Source organism: Barbus barbus (assembly GCF_936440315.1).
Source record: "Barbus barbus genome assembly, chromosome: 30".
Classification (NCBI taxonomy): domain Eukaryota; kingdom Metazoa; phylum Chordata; class Actinopteri; order Cypriniformes; family Cyprinidae; genus Barbus; species Barbus barbus.
In genome coordinates this window covers 14,652,407-14,668,549 of record NC_136758.1, presented here as the reverse complement: position 1 = coordinate 14,668,549, position 16,143 = coordinate 14,652,407, and the positions used below count along the sequence as shown (strand labels likewise).

The window sequence follows — 16,143 nt, the reverse complement described above, 5'->3', positions numbered from 1 at the left end:
TCCATAGCAACTAGTGGATTACCTTATCTGTGTCTTTATTTGAGTTAAAGAGACACTTGCTGCATGGTGGGATCTATTATGCTTATTTACAGTTCTCTGTGAGCATTAATCCCACTGGCTGGATGGGCGGCATAGATCCAAGCCTAAACGTGCAGATCCATCCACATCAACAGATAAGATATAATCACTTCTGTTCTAATAACCGGCTCTGATTGAGATGTCATATATGGATGTTTGCCAAGAAATCTTTTCATCTTTGTGTGCGGAGTCTGTATTTTATATGAGATATTGTCGTATTTGTATAGTGTATTTCATTCATAAAAAAAAAAAAAATAATAATAATAATAAAGGGTTTGTATGCATATGCAAGACATGCAAAGCCAAAGAAAAAATTAACATGCATACATAATAATAAAAGCATTTCTTACAGGCAAACAGATTCAAAAGAGACAAATAGAATTAAAATACCGTTCTTAGTTTTGGGGTCTGTAATATTTTTTTTTTACTTTTTTGAAAGAAGTCTCTTTATACTCACTCATTGCATTTATTTGATCAAAAATACAGTAAAACAGTAATATTGTGAAATAAAGCATTATTACAAATTATAATAACTATTTTTGTATTTTAAGATGTTTTAAAATGTAAATGTTTAAAATGTTTTTTTTCCTGTGATGGCAAAGCTGAATTTTCAGCTGTCATTACTCCAGTCTTCAATGTTACATTATCCTTCCAATCATTCTAAAATTCTATTTGGCGCTCAAGTAAAATGTCTTTATTATCAATGTGCTAAACAGTTGTGCTGCTTAACTATTTTTATAGAAACCACACTGAACATATGCTAAATATGGCCATCAAATTTAGAGATGCTGAAAAAAAATAATTAGAATTTTGTATTTTTATGCTCTTGTCAAAAATTTCAAATGGCATGATGTTTGTCTGAACCTTCCTTTGACTTTAAATCTTATAAGAACTCCCTCTATGCTTTGCCCACATGAGTTCCACATGAATTAAACAAGCATTTCAGACCCCTGGGCTCTGGATGTACAGTTAGAGATGGGTGCAAAATGGATTACACAGACTGCAACTTTCATGTGAAGCTGTTGTGTGTGTGCATGTTTGACAGTAAATGAGGCATGCTCTATTTGAAGAGTGTACAGTACAGTGAATTGCTCCTTTGTACTTCTGTGCCATTTAGGAAATGAGAGAAATAAGCAGCACTGGTAACCAATCTACTGTGTCCTCTGAGAGATCTGGGCAGAATTATTGTAATTTCTGCAAACAAACACAGCAATGTTGAGCTAAGATTAAAACGAATGCAGAGTGAACTTAAAGAAACTTTAGCAAGTCTATGCTATTTGTGGATGTGTATTCAAAACGTGTGTGTGTGTGTGTGTGTGTGTGTGTGTGTGTGTGTGTGTGTGTGCGTGTGCGATTGTGTGTATTTCATTCCCTGGGGGTATTACAGAAATCCCATCTCATCTCATTTATGAGGAGATTATTTGTTGCCATATGGTCACCCTTGACCTATATAAACTCCAACTATGATTAGTTGCAGGCTTATGAATATTTCTATAATGGAAAAATGTAACATGTCTGCAAATTAGTGTGTCCTTTTCCGCACTCAATTTGAGTGATAAGAAACTGTGTGACTCTGAGGAGAAACACTGTTAGATGAGGATAGCTGCAGCTTTGAAAAAAATAAGCGAAGTCAAATCAAATATATAATAAAAACAGCATAATAAAAACTGAAAGAGCAATGTAGGAGTACAGAAATCGTTACCGTTAGAACTTCTACCGATCCACAGAGCACCCTCTGAGATGATGTCATCAACTGGTCCTGCCAAGGTTTGTGTGTCCAAAGCTGTGCCATCATCCTCTTGACCATTCAGGAACAAGCTCACACTTGTGTCATGCATCTATGGATTCATTAGAAATAAGAAAAATGAGTTGCAAAATGCATGATTCAGTCAATTACTATAATATATATAATAAAAACAATATGGCTGCCAACATAAGATATATAATATATTATACCCAGTATTTGTGTTTGCCATGTGTCATAGCAACACGCTAACTCTTAACTCTTCTAGAGTTGAGGGTGTCTCCAAGTGGAGTGTTATTTGTGTCGTGAAGAGTATTTCCATATTGGTAAGGTTCCATGACAGATAGGATGTCATGTAGGCAGCAAGGCAACAGACCTAATATTTATGTTTTTTATGGCTGATGATTGTGGGTACTTTTCTCTGATAACGCCCCTTCATCACATTCATATTTGCATGTTCTTTCACAGTCTCCTTTAAAAAAGGTGCATGGAAATAAATCAACTAAAAAAAATCCATAAGGATGAAGGCAGCGCTAGACTGGAGGATCCTTAAGCTGCTCTCTTTCATGGCCACTGATTGAAGACTGTAGAGAGGCTATTCTTGAAATCTCTAACCAGCCAATGACTTGCTGCTGAGATCTGAAGCAACGTCACAGTGATGTAAATGAATCCTGAAGTGTTTCATCCCATTTACCAGCCCCGCAGACTCTTGAAAGAGCGCTGGTGCTCCTATTGTTGCTTTCCCAGCATTTATTTCCTCTTCTCCTTCCATTCTAGTAACTGTTGCTTTGGGACAATAATATGGGGGTATTTGTTTTCCAACTGTATCATCAAGCCCTTTTGTATCATCAAAATTGTTCAAATTAATACAATGAATGTTTATGACATGGGATATTTAAGCAATATTAGACAAGATGGTTGTGATTTGACTCAAACAGCAAAAGTGTGATACTGTTTTTTTTACCCAACCGATTGTAAAATAAATTTCATCATAGAACACTAATAGCTAAATTTAGATTTTAAAATGGAGAAGGTTGTCTGGAACATTAAGCATTATCATGCAAAACTCATCTACATACTAGCCCACAGTTACAGCCTCATTGTGTTTATGCTCACACTATTCCAAACCATTATTTTTCAAACATTCCAACTTGTAGATTTTAAATGAAGACTAAACGAGTTATTGGAAGGTTAGTGGTAGTTTGTCGTTTTTTTTTTGTAAAGATTATCTTTGTGAACAAAATGTAAGAATCATAAATTTTTGTTGGTCACAGAGCTTATTTTCTGCAATAATCCAGCCAATGGCAAAATCCTATTGGCTTTTTAACCAGGGTAATGCTAACTTCTGGCCTGGTCAACAAAATTACATCACTGCAACAATCTATCTGATCTATCTTTGAAATATACTGATAAAAATGTGTAAAAACTGAAATATGTGAATATGATAATCATAGACTGCATACAGTACACACTGCAGCACAGTAAAGTTGCTACTGCCTAGTTTCCTTTTTGAGTTTATCATCGTGTCAGGTTTATCAACATCAGTATGTATGTGTGTGTTTTTAAGGTGGGGGAAATAAGTGTTTGCTGATTTGAACTGCTTGTGTCCAAAGTGCATCACTTGGGTAGCTCATATTGTGTTAGAATGCAAGTGTATGTGTAGTGTGGGACTGGTCTGACCTGTCTGGAACGCTGCCTTATGAGATCAAACCAGTGTGGAGCAGATTAATAACTGGCCGTTCTGTGGAGCTCTTAGTAACGTACTAATCAGCAGGTGCTGACATCTTAAAAGCTCCTCTCCACTTTCAAATTGAAAAAGGAACATTTAACCTGCACAGGGATTTACCAGAATGTGCAACAAATTTATGCCATTATTTATAACAATGGCCATTAAGCAAAGGTCCAACTAGCAGTAGAAACTCATAGAAAAAACAATAATTTGTTCCTTAAGTATTGCAGCTTTTCATAAAGAAGTGAAGTGAAGTGACATACGGCCAAGTATGGTGACCCATACTCGGAATTCGTGCTCTGCATTTAACTCATCCAACATGCACACACACAGCAGTGAACACACACACACACCGTGAACATACACCCGGAGCAGTGGGCAGTCATTTATGCTGCGGCACCCGGGGAGCAGTTGGGGTTTCGGGAGCACTTGCTCAAGGGCACATCAGTCACAGTATTGAGAGCGCTGGAGATTCACTCCCCTGCAGGCCCGAGACTCGAACCCGCAAACTTTGGATTACGAGCCCGACTCTCTAACCATTAGGCCACGACTTCCCGAAGAATTATTAGCTCATCAGCCACATAAATACATTTTTTGTAAATTGTGTAAAAGTACTAACATTTTTTAGCTTTAAATCTATGGGAAATAGCAACGCTAAGAGTGTTGCAAGACACAACACCCTAAAACACTGAGCCAAAGCTGTAACTTAATAGCTGACATTAAGAAATAGTAACACTACCTAACTGCTAAAGGTCTACTGTCCATCAGCCTTGTAGAGGTGAATACTGAACAAATATTAGCTGTTTTTTTTTTTTTACATGTGGCAACACAAGATCTTTAAAAGAATCACAAAATTGATGAGCTAATAATTCTTCGTCATTTAGAAGTAACTTTTATTGAACATTTATTGAAACTGAGTTGCAAAAACAGCTTGTTTTGAAAGGGTTTAGCACTTTAGACCATTTGCACTGAAATCCTGAGAAGGAAATTATTACACTTTACATTAGACTCAACAGCAAACTCGCAGCCTGCATTTTGCCTCCAATGGACTGAGAAAAAGCATTTAAAAAAAAAAAAGGTCAGGGAAAAACTAAATGATGGCTGTGTTTGTAAAACGAAACCTCTGGGGAAAAAATGAATGAACTAATAAAATATGACCTCTTTAAACTGAAGCAGACCATCTGACATGAGAATTTATGAAATACTTAAAACCCTTTTTGTGTGTTCAAGGAAGACAATTTAGCCTGCGATTCTGTTCTAAGAAAACAACAGTGCACAATCTTTCTAAAATCTAACTGGGGGCTTTTTATATCAGCGATTTCATAATTCACACCAAAAACAATGTTGTGATCTTTGGGCTTGGACCATAAAGCAGGGGCAGATACAAGCTTAACCTGAAGCCAAGTCGTCTGCAGCAGCGTGAGTGACAAACCATTCCATGATAAAGCCCTTTCCATTTCGGCACTGGAGGAGCTGTCAGGGCCTCTAGAAATATTCCACTCTGGATGAGGGTATCAGCGTGAGCAATCCTCCTCTTTTAACACTGATACCTGCCAGAGCCCTGCCCTTCTATCTGAACGCACACTCTTTCCCGCCACCTCATACACACTCACACATACATAACCGCAAACACGTGAGATGTTTTATTTATGGCTTATAGCTAGGCCTCACCGCGATTCTTATCATTTAAATGAAGAAAAAAGGTTTTCCTATTTGTAATTTGTTACATTATCACATGTTTCATAATGCACTCAGAGGCCAGTGCGGTGATGTGAAATATAACTATCACAGACAGGAAGTTTGCAGTGCTGCCATTGACACCAGGGCCTCTCTTCACTGTCCACCATTACAGTGCGAAGAAAACTGATGAAAAGCCAATTTCCCCTTTATCACATTAATGCAGCCATGAGAGAGAAACATTTGTTCTACTCAAGTACACTAAAGATACAATTACCAATCTCACATATACATGTTTTATATCAGCCTTCTTCCTCCTGCTGCGAGGATGGCAACAATATATTAAGACTAGCATGACAGTTTATTTAAGAAAAGAAAATTGTCTCTGTGGAGCTAGAGAAGTCAGAAATATATAAGGCAATGTGTCAGTGCTTTTAATAAAGGTAATAACTCTTGAGAGGCTATGCTTTACACAGAAAGCATATCTTGAGGTCCCCCCCCCCACTGTTCACTGTGTCTGAACAGGACAGGATTTATTTTTACTAACTAGGTTCTCAATACAAAGTAATATCACTATAGTTTCTACAGTTATGGTTATGTGTCAGTAAAAAATTAAAATCCTTACATAAAAGAAAAAGCTTGCTTATGATTCTGAAGACCCTGTAACATCCAGGCAGATGATAAGTGGTGTTTTTGGTACCTTAAAAATAAGTGGCATAAAATACTAAATCTGATTAGACATTTCTAATTAAATATTTAACATATGTTCAAGCAGTGACTGTGCACTACAGAACAGCGAGCGCAATGGATATGATTACAACTTTGACATTTTAAACTGAGAAATTAGCAAATGTTCATAAACCCCAGTGCATGTAAACATATGGAATAATTGTTTTACTGGAAGCTGTTTGTTTTTACAGTATCATTAATGGTCTTCCTGCTGGGGTAATTGCTGATGCAGGAATATCTAGATATGTGGTGAATTACAATCTTTTTACATCAAGATAATGATTTCAAGTGGACTGTTTCTAAAAAACATGACATTTACAAGCAATTTACAAGTGCAAATGTTCCTAATTGATCCGGTTGTCATTAAGGATATTAATCAAGCATGCTTTCTCACCAGTGAGCGAGGAGGGTGAATTCAATGCAGCTTCAAATGCAAGAATGGAAAGAGCAATGCCTAAGTGATGTTCCTGTTATTTCCCTTTTTTCTCACTTGTTTCTGACTTTGAAAGTGCTGCAAACACAAGGAGGGCTACATCTATGGCTCATCTATGGATAAAAATGCTTAATTTCTCTGGGGAGCCTTAATAAAAGGTAAGGATTAAGAGAATCCATCAGCAATAAATAAGGTATTTTCTTTGGAAAAATTTATTTTGAGATTATATTCATATTTGTGATTTTTTTTTTAAATAATAATGTATTTAAGAATTGTATTTATTTAATGTATTTAAAAAATGCAAGTATAATAAAATAAAATAAATAAAGGTAATATCAGCATTCGCTTCAAGAGGTTGATGATAAAAGTACATATTTACATAAATATATAACATACATAAAATTACAATTGATAACCTACAATTGGTTAAAAGAAGAAATGAAAATTTCTTATATAATGTAAAAATCATTAAGTATTGTAGCCCTTCTATATCATGAAATGTTTAAGCAGTTAAAATGTTGATATAACCTTTATGGAATTGAAAATCAGACCAAGTAAGTGAGCACATATATCATGCACTTGCAAGATTACAAGTCTCGAACAACCATCAAAGTGAAATAACCAATCCCACATTTCATGTAGGCTCTCATTATTTATTACCACCAAAGAAGAAATATATAATTGAGCCAATATAGTGCATATGCAACGTTTTCTGTTTGATGAATTGCCGTTTATTTAGAAATGCCGGAAATGTTTAACATACTGGCGTGTTTTAGCACCTGACTTATTGCCATCTGGCTTTATTTATGTAGTACGCTGAGTGCTGGTGTGTTCATATGACTTTGCTGTACACTTTACAGATTGTGGATGCGGGGGCAGCGTGCCACGAGCTACCCATCCATCTCCTGACAGGCCTCAGATCCAGGACTGTACACTTAATTTTTTCCTCTACCCATCCCTCTCGCGCCTTTCACTAGCAATAAACACATGCTAACTAGGCAGAAGGGCAGCGGCAGCTAAACAGAGGAGACGTAATCAGCTCCGCCACATCTGCAAAGAGCCGTGACCCCGCAGCTATGACAGATTACAGGACTCTGTTGCGGCCACACAATGCATTTGATCTGTCTGATGAGGGCGGGCGATTTCCAGGATGGTTCTCGCCCCGTGGCCGTACGCCCGTCTGTCATTGTTACACACGCCTGGTCTGAGAGACATAATATACAGTGAAATTGCTCATATCGACTTATGGCCATTACCAGTTTCGCAAGAAGCTCTGCCACTCAGCATTGCCCCTTTTGATTTATATCCATCCGCCACTGATCTTCTCTGACTTTAATCTGAATAAAGACTCCTGAGAAAACTCGCCAAGGAAAGCCCTTCTCTGGGCAAACGTTTAATTCCGTCTGACATTGATGTGCTGAAACACATGTGCTGGCCTTGACAGACCAGATTAAACAATGCTCTGCACATCATTGCTGAGGGTTCTCAAAAGGCCAGCGTATTTTCCTCTTGATACGACACGTAATTTAAAACCAGTATATTCACAAGTACTGCAAGACGTGCTGCCCATGTCCTGTAGAAGTCAACTCCAAGAGCTTAGAGCTGCAAAGACTCTAATTTCCTGTCAACACTTTGGGGTGATTTATTCGCCACTCATGGCCTCCGGTGCCCGTGGACAGTGAGCTGGGGAAAGGTGGAAGCTCTCCTTGCCTCCATCCACCTTGTTTCACCTTCACTTGCGCTGCCAATCAGTCTCCATCACTCTGGGTGGCATGAGAAGCTCTGAAAGGTCAGCTGACCCGCTGCCAGCTCCCCTGCCAGAGCCAGAGGGCAGCCTGATAGCAGCACTGATGTCTCCTCTGCTAGAGATTTACTCCTGTGCTCTGACAAAGTTTATTCACAGCATACCTTTATCTACAAAGATAAACATCTGTTTGACATTCTTGATATTTGAATTTAGAATTTGAAATGTATATTTTCTATGTCAAAAGCAATGCACAATAGATGTTATTCTATTTGCAATTGTAGCTTACAACAACAAGAAGTGAGGACTTGGAGTCTATTTGTGTTAAAAACTGTATTACTAAACATATACTGTGAAAGCGAGCTGCCTACAGGCCTTTATTATCCTGCGTGATCTTTTTTTTCCTCACACAGATAGTTTGACTCCAGGCAGCCAGCTACCCTCCACCAACCCCACCACCCCACCCCAGTTTTAGTGGTCCTCTGGCTCAAGGGGCCCTGGGCCACAGGCTGGCTGGCCTACTTATCTTTGGGTGGGGTGAAGTTCACGCAGGGTGATGAGGCATGTGCACATTCGGGTTAAGAGCTTGAGACTCGGCAGCTCTTGGCCAAAACAAATGTCCCTGGAGAACGAGCGTCTGCCACAGTGCAAGCCTCTGCGATCGAAATGGCACGGCCAAGGCCTAGACCCTTGTGGAAGCTCTAATTGTGCGTGAAAATGTTCATTAACTTGTGGGATTCTCACGAACTTCGAACAACCAAAGACAACATATAAACAGCCACAAGAGCACAGTTTCAGATCGCTTCCCACAGGAGCTGCAATGATATAAACAATGCTGTTCAATAAATAAGAGGATAATATTGAGTAAATTAAAAGAATTGTAGGTATGATGTTGCTACTTTCTTGTCTATTTCTGCTCTTTAAATGAAAATTGTGCCAAATGATGTTAGGCTGACGATACACGGGGTAACTTTTTGAAGAATATTGCTGGCCTTTGGGAAATGTTGCCGTCAACTGGCAACCAGGTGAGACAACAGGACCCAAGACTGACCTAAAATATCCTGATAGATATTTGTTACCCATTCTCAATGGTAAAGTGCCCAAGCAACGTTGTTCAAAAAAAGTTGCCCGGCAAAATAAGAAACTAAAGGGGAAAATAAGTTTTCAAGATGCATAACTCTGTTCTGTTTGACACAAGCAAAGTCCTGTCTCTACTTGGCATCACTTCAACTTTTTAAATTGTAACTAAACACGAGACCTGAAAGTGAGAGCAGACAAAACAATGTCTGTGACATGGATAGCACAAAATGGACAAGCTGTAGATAATGTCCACTTCAGAACTGCATCAAAACTGCACCCAACCTTTATATGCGAGATCAAGAAGTTTTAAACATTCATAAGAGCGTGTTTTGTCATGACAGGCACCTGACATGCATTGATATGATAATTCAGATTTACGTTGAGGAGCGGCTGTAATCACTGTTCCTCCTTGGCATTTACATTTTCAACTTTCCCTCTTCGACGACTCTTTTCATGTGTCGAGACCTGCCGAGGCTCGTCAGCTACGCTGTGATACGTTCAAGGTTTTGAACTGATGTGCAAAGAGAGACAAAAAGAACACTGTTGTACTTTTCCTCCCTGCCGAGTCTTATGCCACTCGATACTTGCTTGATCTCAATTACAGCCCACAACTTCAGAAAGACAAATTACCTACAATAAGCAGCACAACAAACAACTGACAGGAGCCCACTGTCGCTCCTCATCGTCATCCGAGCAAGCAGCATAAAAGGCATATCACTCTTCTCTAGCTTCTCCTCCTCTGTTGCTCTCACTCTCCTTTAAAGTAATGACTACGGACAAGCTCCTACAGATCAACTCCTCTTTTCTTTTTCCCTGAAGCCTTTTTAAACGCTGTAATGTTGTATTCCGTTTGAGTGTTGCTTTTTTCCTCTGCTCTCTTTATCTTGGACTTTCTTTTGACTATAGAGGCTTCCTCAACAGGCAGCAGGAAGACAGCTACCTGACAGGGTGCTTAATTATTTGGCGGCCTGCATTTGACAAAACTATACTGGCAGTCTGTAGCGGAGTTAAAGACAACAAATAATCCCAAACTGACCCTAAGGGAATGCAAAAGTCATGTGTTTTTTACTATAATCATTATCAAAGTGCACAGTCTTATTGGGCTTATATTTGCAAGAAAAAGGAAGGAGCAAAGACACATGAGAGACATACAACATGCAAAACTAATGTTAACAGTATGGGTCTGGATGACCAACTAGTCCAGTGAATTTCAACCAGGGGTAAGCTGCTTTAAGGGAGAAGTTGGAAAGATCAATTTTGTTTTGTTAAACTTATAAAACAGAAACTGACTCTATAAATAAATAAAATAGTATCAATATAAAATAAATTAATGAATCTGTTCAAATTAAAATGATCACATGTAGTTTATAGTACCTTGATTTATTCAATTAAGTAATAAAAATTACAATTAATAAAGTTCAAATTCTTTATTTTGGGAGAGCCATTTTAGTTTGTTGTTGATAATTCAAGTAAATAAGACAAAAAAAGGTTTGGGAAACACTGGACTAGTTGATCACTGAGGTCGACTAGTTTATACTGATTTTTTTTTCTCAGAAATGGATGTTTTAGCATATAATTTTAAACAGGATTAACAGGCAGATATTTATCATAAATTCAAGCATAAACAGGCAAGTCAATCTTTTATTGCACAAACTATCATAATCTGTATATCGTGCATAATTGGTATATCTCCATTTTTTGTAAAGAGTATAATATTTAAATACTAATAGAATTATTTATCCTCTGTGTTAAATATCTGTCATTTATTTACGTGTACATCCCTAAGAAACTTGTCTGCTGTCTGACCGTAAATCAGCCTAAAGGACAACTACATCATTTATTAAGTAAACCACTAACTAGTCGATTATGAAAATATGTAATTTTACAGTCAATTACCTGTCAATTTTATATAGGGTAGATGCATAATGCATTAATATCACCGTATGCACAGTTACACACAATTATTTTTTTTATGTTTACACTTGTAATGTTTTTCATAATCATATTCAAGGGACAGTTCTGTACCTGTGAAAAAAAAAGCTTGCAAGAAACCAGGTACTTAGATACTGTGTCAGTAATAGTCCTCAGCAAGTAGACCACCATGAAGAGTTAAGGCTGAAAATAGGCTAATTTTGTCCCAAGAATACAGTGGCCGGCCAGCAGTTTAAATTCCTAATGGGCACAGAAAATATATCTTATATAGTCCAAGTCAAGGCTGTCACGGGAAGGGAACATATTACCTCTGATTTGTGGGAAGGATCTCATTATCATAATAATGTTTTCTGTCCCAGAAGTCAACCTGCTATTCATAATCTGAACGATTGCAATTTAAAGCCATAATAATCACTACTATTGTGAGGTAATACTCTCCACAGACAGAGCACTCTGTTTTCTGATGATGGCCAAGTTTATCCTCTGCTCCTTCTCCTTTCACTTCAGACACAGAGATAGAGGCAGCCATTTCCAAAGCTGAACAATGCCAGAGAGCCAGTCCTAATGGGACTGACTGGTACTTTGTCTGTGCAAAGGGCTCTGAAAGCTGAGAGTGAAACATGACCCAGCAATTCCACAGTTTTTGTGCTCTTCATATTTGCATTGCTGCACTGGATGCGGATCATTCTTTGAAAACAATGCAGAAGCAAAAGCAGCTGAATGTTTCTTACAGGAATGAAGCAGAAGCAACTGGACCTGGTGTGTGTGTGTGTTGATATGTATTCAGAGCAGGGTGTGTGAGGGGTTGACCTGCTCTCTTCCCCCTGCCTGCCCTCACAGCTGCAGGAAAGCAGATGTTTACCACTGTAATTAAAGCCTTCTATTCATGCATCTTGTCCAAAGTGGAAATCTGTTGTGACATGGGTTCAGCGAGAACCTGCTGCGGGTTCTCCAGACACAATATTAATATCAATATTTTACAGCGGCTAATTACCTCAAATATGAATGGATGGTGATTTAGTGTTGCCAGGGCAACACTACATGACACCTGACCAAGCTTATTATATTATATGATTTCTTCCGCAATGCTAGAACAACTATTCATCCCTACTGGCATGTAAGCAGCATATACTTTATTGTATTCAAATAATTTTGATCTCATCAAACCTATTTGCATCTGAAAAATCTCAACAGTCATTTTAAAGACAAGAAATTAAAATTGACCATTTACATCATGAAGCATTTTCTATTCCAACAGGAAGGAGTTGTAACATATTATAAGATACACATAAGAGCTTAATCTTTTTTTTTAAACATTTTTAAAAGTACATTTTTGTTCTCTATTTTAATCCAATTTTCAACTCAATTTTTTTTGTATTAATAAATAGTCTTATTGAAGATAAACAAACATTTTCCAAGAACAACTTTTCTTTTCTGTTAGCATAACTAAAAATTAAATGATACCATCACAACTTTCCACCAAAAGTGATCCAAACCTGATGGATAAAATCAAGCGCTGCCCTATTTCCCATTAAATATTCAGTTCGACTTTATAGATGGATATCACATTATAAAGTTACAAGCTGTTTCATGTTGTCGTGAATAGTATGTGACACATATAAATGACCACAGAAAGAATAAGAGAATAGAAACATGCTGCCTACCTGTAGAGCCACGTGTGTCCAGTGGCCTATGCTAATGTGACCTGCGGTCTTCATGCTTATGGAGAAGTTTTGTTTGCTGTGAATGCCATAGTGGATCTGAATGTCATCCTTGGAGACTGTCACCAGCAGCACTAGTCGTCCCACAGTGCTCTTTTCCATTAAAGTCCTGCACATTAGAAAAACAAACATTAATGTTTTGTTGAGAGCAATTCAGGCACTCAAAACAAGCAATATAAAAGAATATCCAAAACAGGCCTACATTTACAATAAATTTCATTTGGAATTGCATAATGCATCTTCGTATAAAGTGCCTCATATTATTTCATACAGGAACAGTTCAAGACATTAGTAAGCAATCAATACACCTTCAAAATATCGGCTATGAAAATCCAACAACCGTCTTTTACTGGGAAATTCCTTCCCATCTAAAATGAACATCACTCTGACATTTATGCATGTTGTATCAATATTTTCCATTTGCCTTTTCTTGTTACTCGAAAACACCCTCATACACTGTCATATGAAACACCATTACAGACGTTTTACGGGAAACGGCAGCATTTACGAACACAGGCCACCACATCCAATAAATCATAAAGCATTTCTACTCAGGTTGCGGCTGGCCCTGGAGTCAGAAACATCTCACCTACAGCCAAGCTTTTCTGCCTGCTCCACTTGCAATTAGGCCAGGCTTCTCCAGGGAAGGCAACGTTTTAGTATTCAATAAGTCTACTAAGGCAAGTGTTCCAAAAAACTATGTCTGAGCGGTGTATATTTTTGTGTCATATTACCAAGGGGATCTTAGGCAGGTATTAAACACAGGCCAATTAATTCACTAAGAACAGAATAAACACGCAAGCCTGTTGCCTCACTCTGCTTCAAGGAGAGAACGCGACGGATGAACCGCCTTGACCGCACGGACTCGCTTATTTATTTTTCAACACTACACGCTTGTGGCTTTCTCTCTCTTTTCATGCTCTGCACTTGATATAAAATGCTGAAACAGTTGTTCTTCTTTTACAGCCTCTCTGACTCCATCCTTTCATCCTATCACCCACTTTCAACTATATCATTTTCTGTGCTGTGGAAAAACAAAGTGGCCTTTGAGTTGATGCTTTTTTGCCAGAGCTCAGGAAACACTGTGGCAATTTCATTTCATTGATCTAAAACTGGCCACAGCTGGTCTTGCCGGAGCAGAGCAAACAGGGCTCAGAGCTTTTTCAACTTGGCAGGACTCCTCACAGAATGTGTTCCATGTACAACACGCTTTCAAAGTGGAGATACAACAGAGGAATTGTCGGAAAATGAGGTGAGGACAACCAACAGCTGAGTGGGGATCAACTACACAGGAAAAGCTAGTTTGAATAAAACCAACTCTGGCAAGGCGAGAGGCCAAGCTAATCCATATCAGGTTTAGATCATACAGCGGTGTTCTAACAAGTCATTCTTTTCCTGGAACGGAGCAGGCATTGAAACTGATCCGGTTGATTAAGTAAAATATTCACTCTCTAAGTGACAGAAACACTTGCACTGCCTCTCTGATCTTCTTAAGGGAAAATTCTGGATGTGTGTCTACTTACATTACAGTGTCTTGCTCGAGTTTCAGCCACACCGTTAGAGTAAATGAGCTCGCTGGGCCAAAGCTTAGAGTTGACGGGGAAGCCGGACAACCTCTTGAGGTCGGAAAGATGAAGCTGGTGGAATTGGCCTCCGCACCTGGATGGTGGTCCCGTGCATTGCCCTTCCAGCACGTGCTCACGCTTGTGGTGAGGACGTCGGTGTAGTCTGGCGTAGAGGAGCTATACGGACATTCCTGGATGCAGAACTTTTGGATACAGGTGTGAAGATCCTCCTGAACCTGGCCAGCTTGACAGAAAGTACTTCTCTCAGGAATTCCACACGAGGACCTCGTCGGCATGGTGCTGACAGATTTATATGCCCCGATGTTCTCGAGCCTGGGGAAGTTGCCCTGAGGGGCAACCAGGCCGAGGGAGGCATACAAGCCTAGGGTGTACAGTAATAACATAGCACCTTTGTGCCCAAGGAGCCAATTCGTTGTTGTTGGCAAGGTTGCCTCCTGATGTAGTGATCTTAAATAAGTAATGATGGTCATGCCGGTGGTGAAATGTTTACAGTCCAGTGCCTTGGGTAAGGCAGCGCAGCTTAATGGCACAATGTCAAAGAGGAGGCCAAAGCCTTCACATGATAGCTAGGATTTGGGCTCGTCAAAGTCCTGTAGAAAACCAAAGGGAGAAAGGAAGAGCAAAATCATGTGAAAACATATTTATGAAAAATATTATACCCTGACACCCTTCCTGAGGCTCTTAGGATTCCACTTGATGCAAGAAAAGCTTAACAATTACTTTTGCCGGTGCATCTGAATTGCACTGAGCATGGTTTTATGTCAGTAACATCCACCCTGAATTCAAGTGGCATTGCAAAGTGGAGAATTATAATAACCTCTCTAAAATGGTGTACAGTGAAGACATAAAATCCATGCACTAGAGAGGTGAAAAAAACAGATCAGGTGGGTTTATAGTGCCTTTTTAAAAATGAATAAATCCAGAGTAACAGTCTACAAGATTGATGATTGAGCAAGAGCTCAATTGTCGTCAACCTCGTTCACGTTACAATAGCAGCGGGCTATTTGCCAAAATACATTCAACAGGTTGCTGGAGCCAAACTTATTGACTTTGTATCAGAATGAAGAAAAAGAGCAAGAACATGAAACGCTGGGAAATGCTGTCCTCTTCAAACATGTGCCAATTATACAGAGACTTTCCCCTTATGAAAATTAACCATGTTTTACTGCAAATAAAATAAAAAAAAACATTGGTTACTGTATAGATAAACTATGGTAACTACAAATTAACCATGGATTTGCTACACTAATGATAGTTTATTTGTAGTAAAACTGTGGCTATACAAATGTTAATAAATAAGCCAAAAAAACATTATCACTACAATTTTACTATAGTTATCCTTAAATTACTTCATTTTCGTAAGGATCAGGAAGTCGACGTTTTTCGATGTGGGTAACTTTCTCCTTGAGTAAGATGTATGGTCTTTTTGTGACTCTATGTACCTACCTGTCAAATATATTTAATACCTCATTGATTATAACTTATCATTTGTAAAATGTAAATATGTAACTAAGTGACGATGGCATTTGGTCATTTTCTCGTCCGTCCGACACTTAACTGAAAGCTCTCGAGCAGCGGATTGTTACTATGGTTACCTCCTCAGGCTAACGCGACTTCTGTTCCCGCGTCTATTTAGCGTACTCTGACTAACTTTTGTGGAAACGTTGTTTGAAAACGCTGTTGAAATAAA

The 16,143-nt window shown here is 38.6% G+C and overlaps 1 protein-coding gene across 1 annotated transcript in view; it reads right to left on the bottom strand.

The window, feature by feature from the left end:
- ush2a (Usher syndrome 2A (autosomal recessive, mild)) overlaps window positions 1-14,923 on the bottom strand; it is a gene marked incomplete at both ends in the record, with an annotated part of 210,615 nt that extends 195,692 nt beyond the window's left edge. Inside the window, 3 exons of the mRNA XM_079385784.1 lie at window positions 1,781-1,916; window positions 12,811-12,976; window positions 14,391-14,923. Of these exons, the coding sequence (XP_079241910.1) occupies window positions 1,781-1,916; window positions 12,811-12,976; window positions 14,391-14,923 (835 nt within the window). The remainder of the gene's footprint in view (window positions 1-1,780; window positions 1,917-12,810; window positions 12,977-14,390) is intronic.
- Between the last annotated feature and the right edge of the window lie 1,220 nt (window positions 14,924-16,143).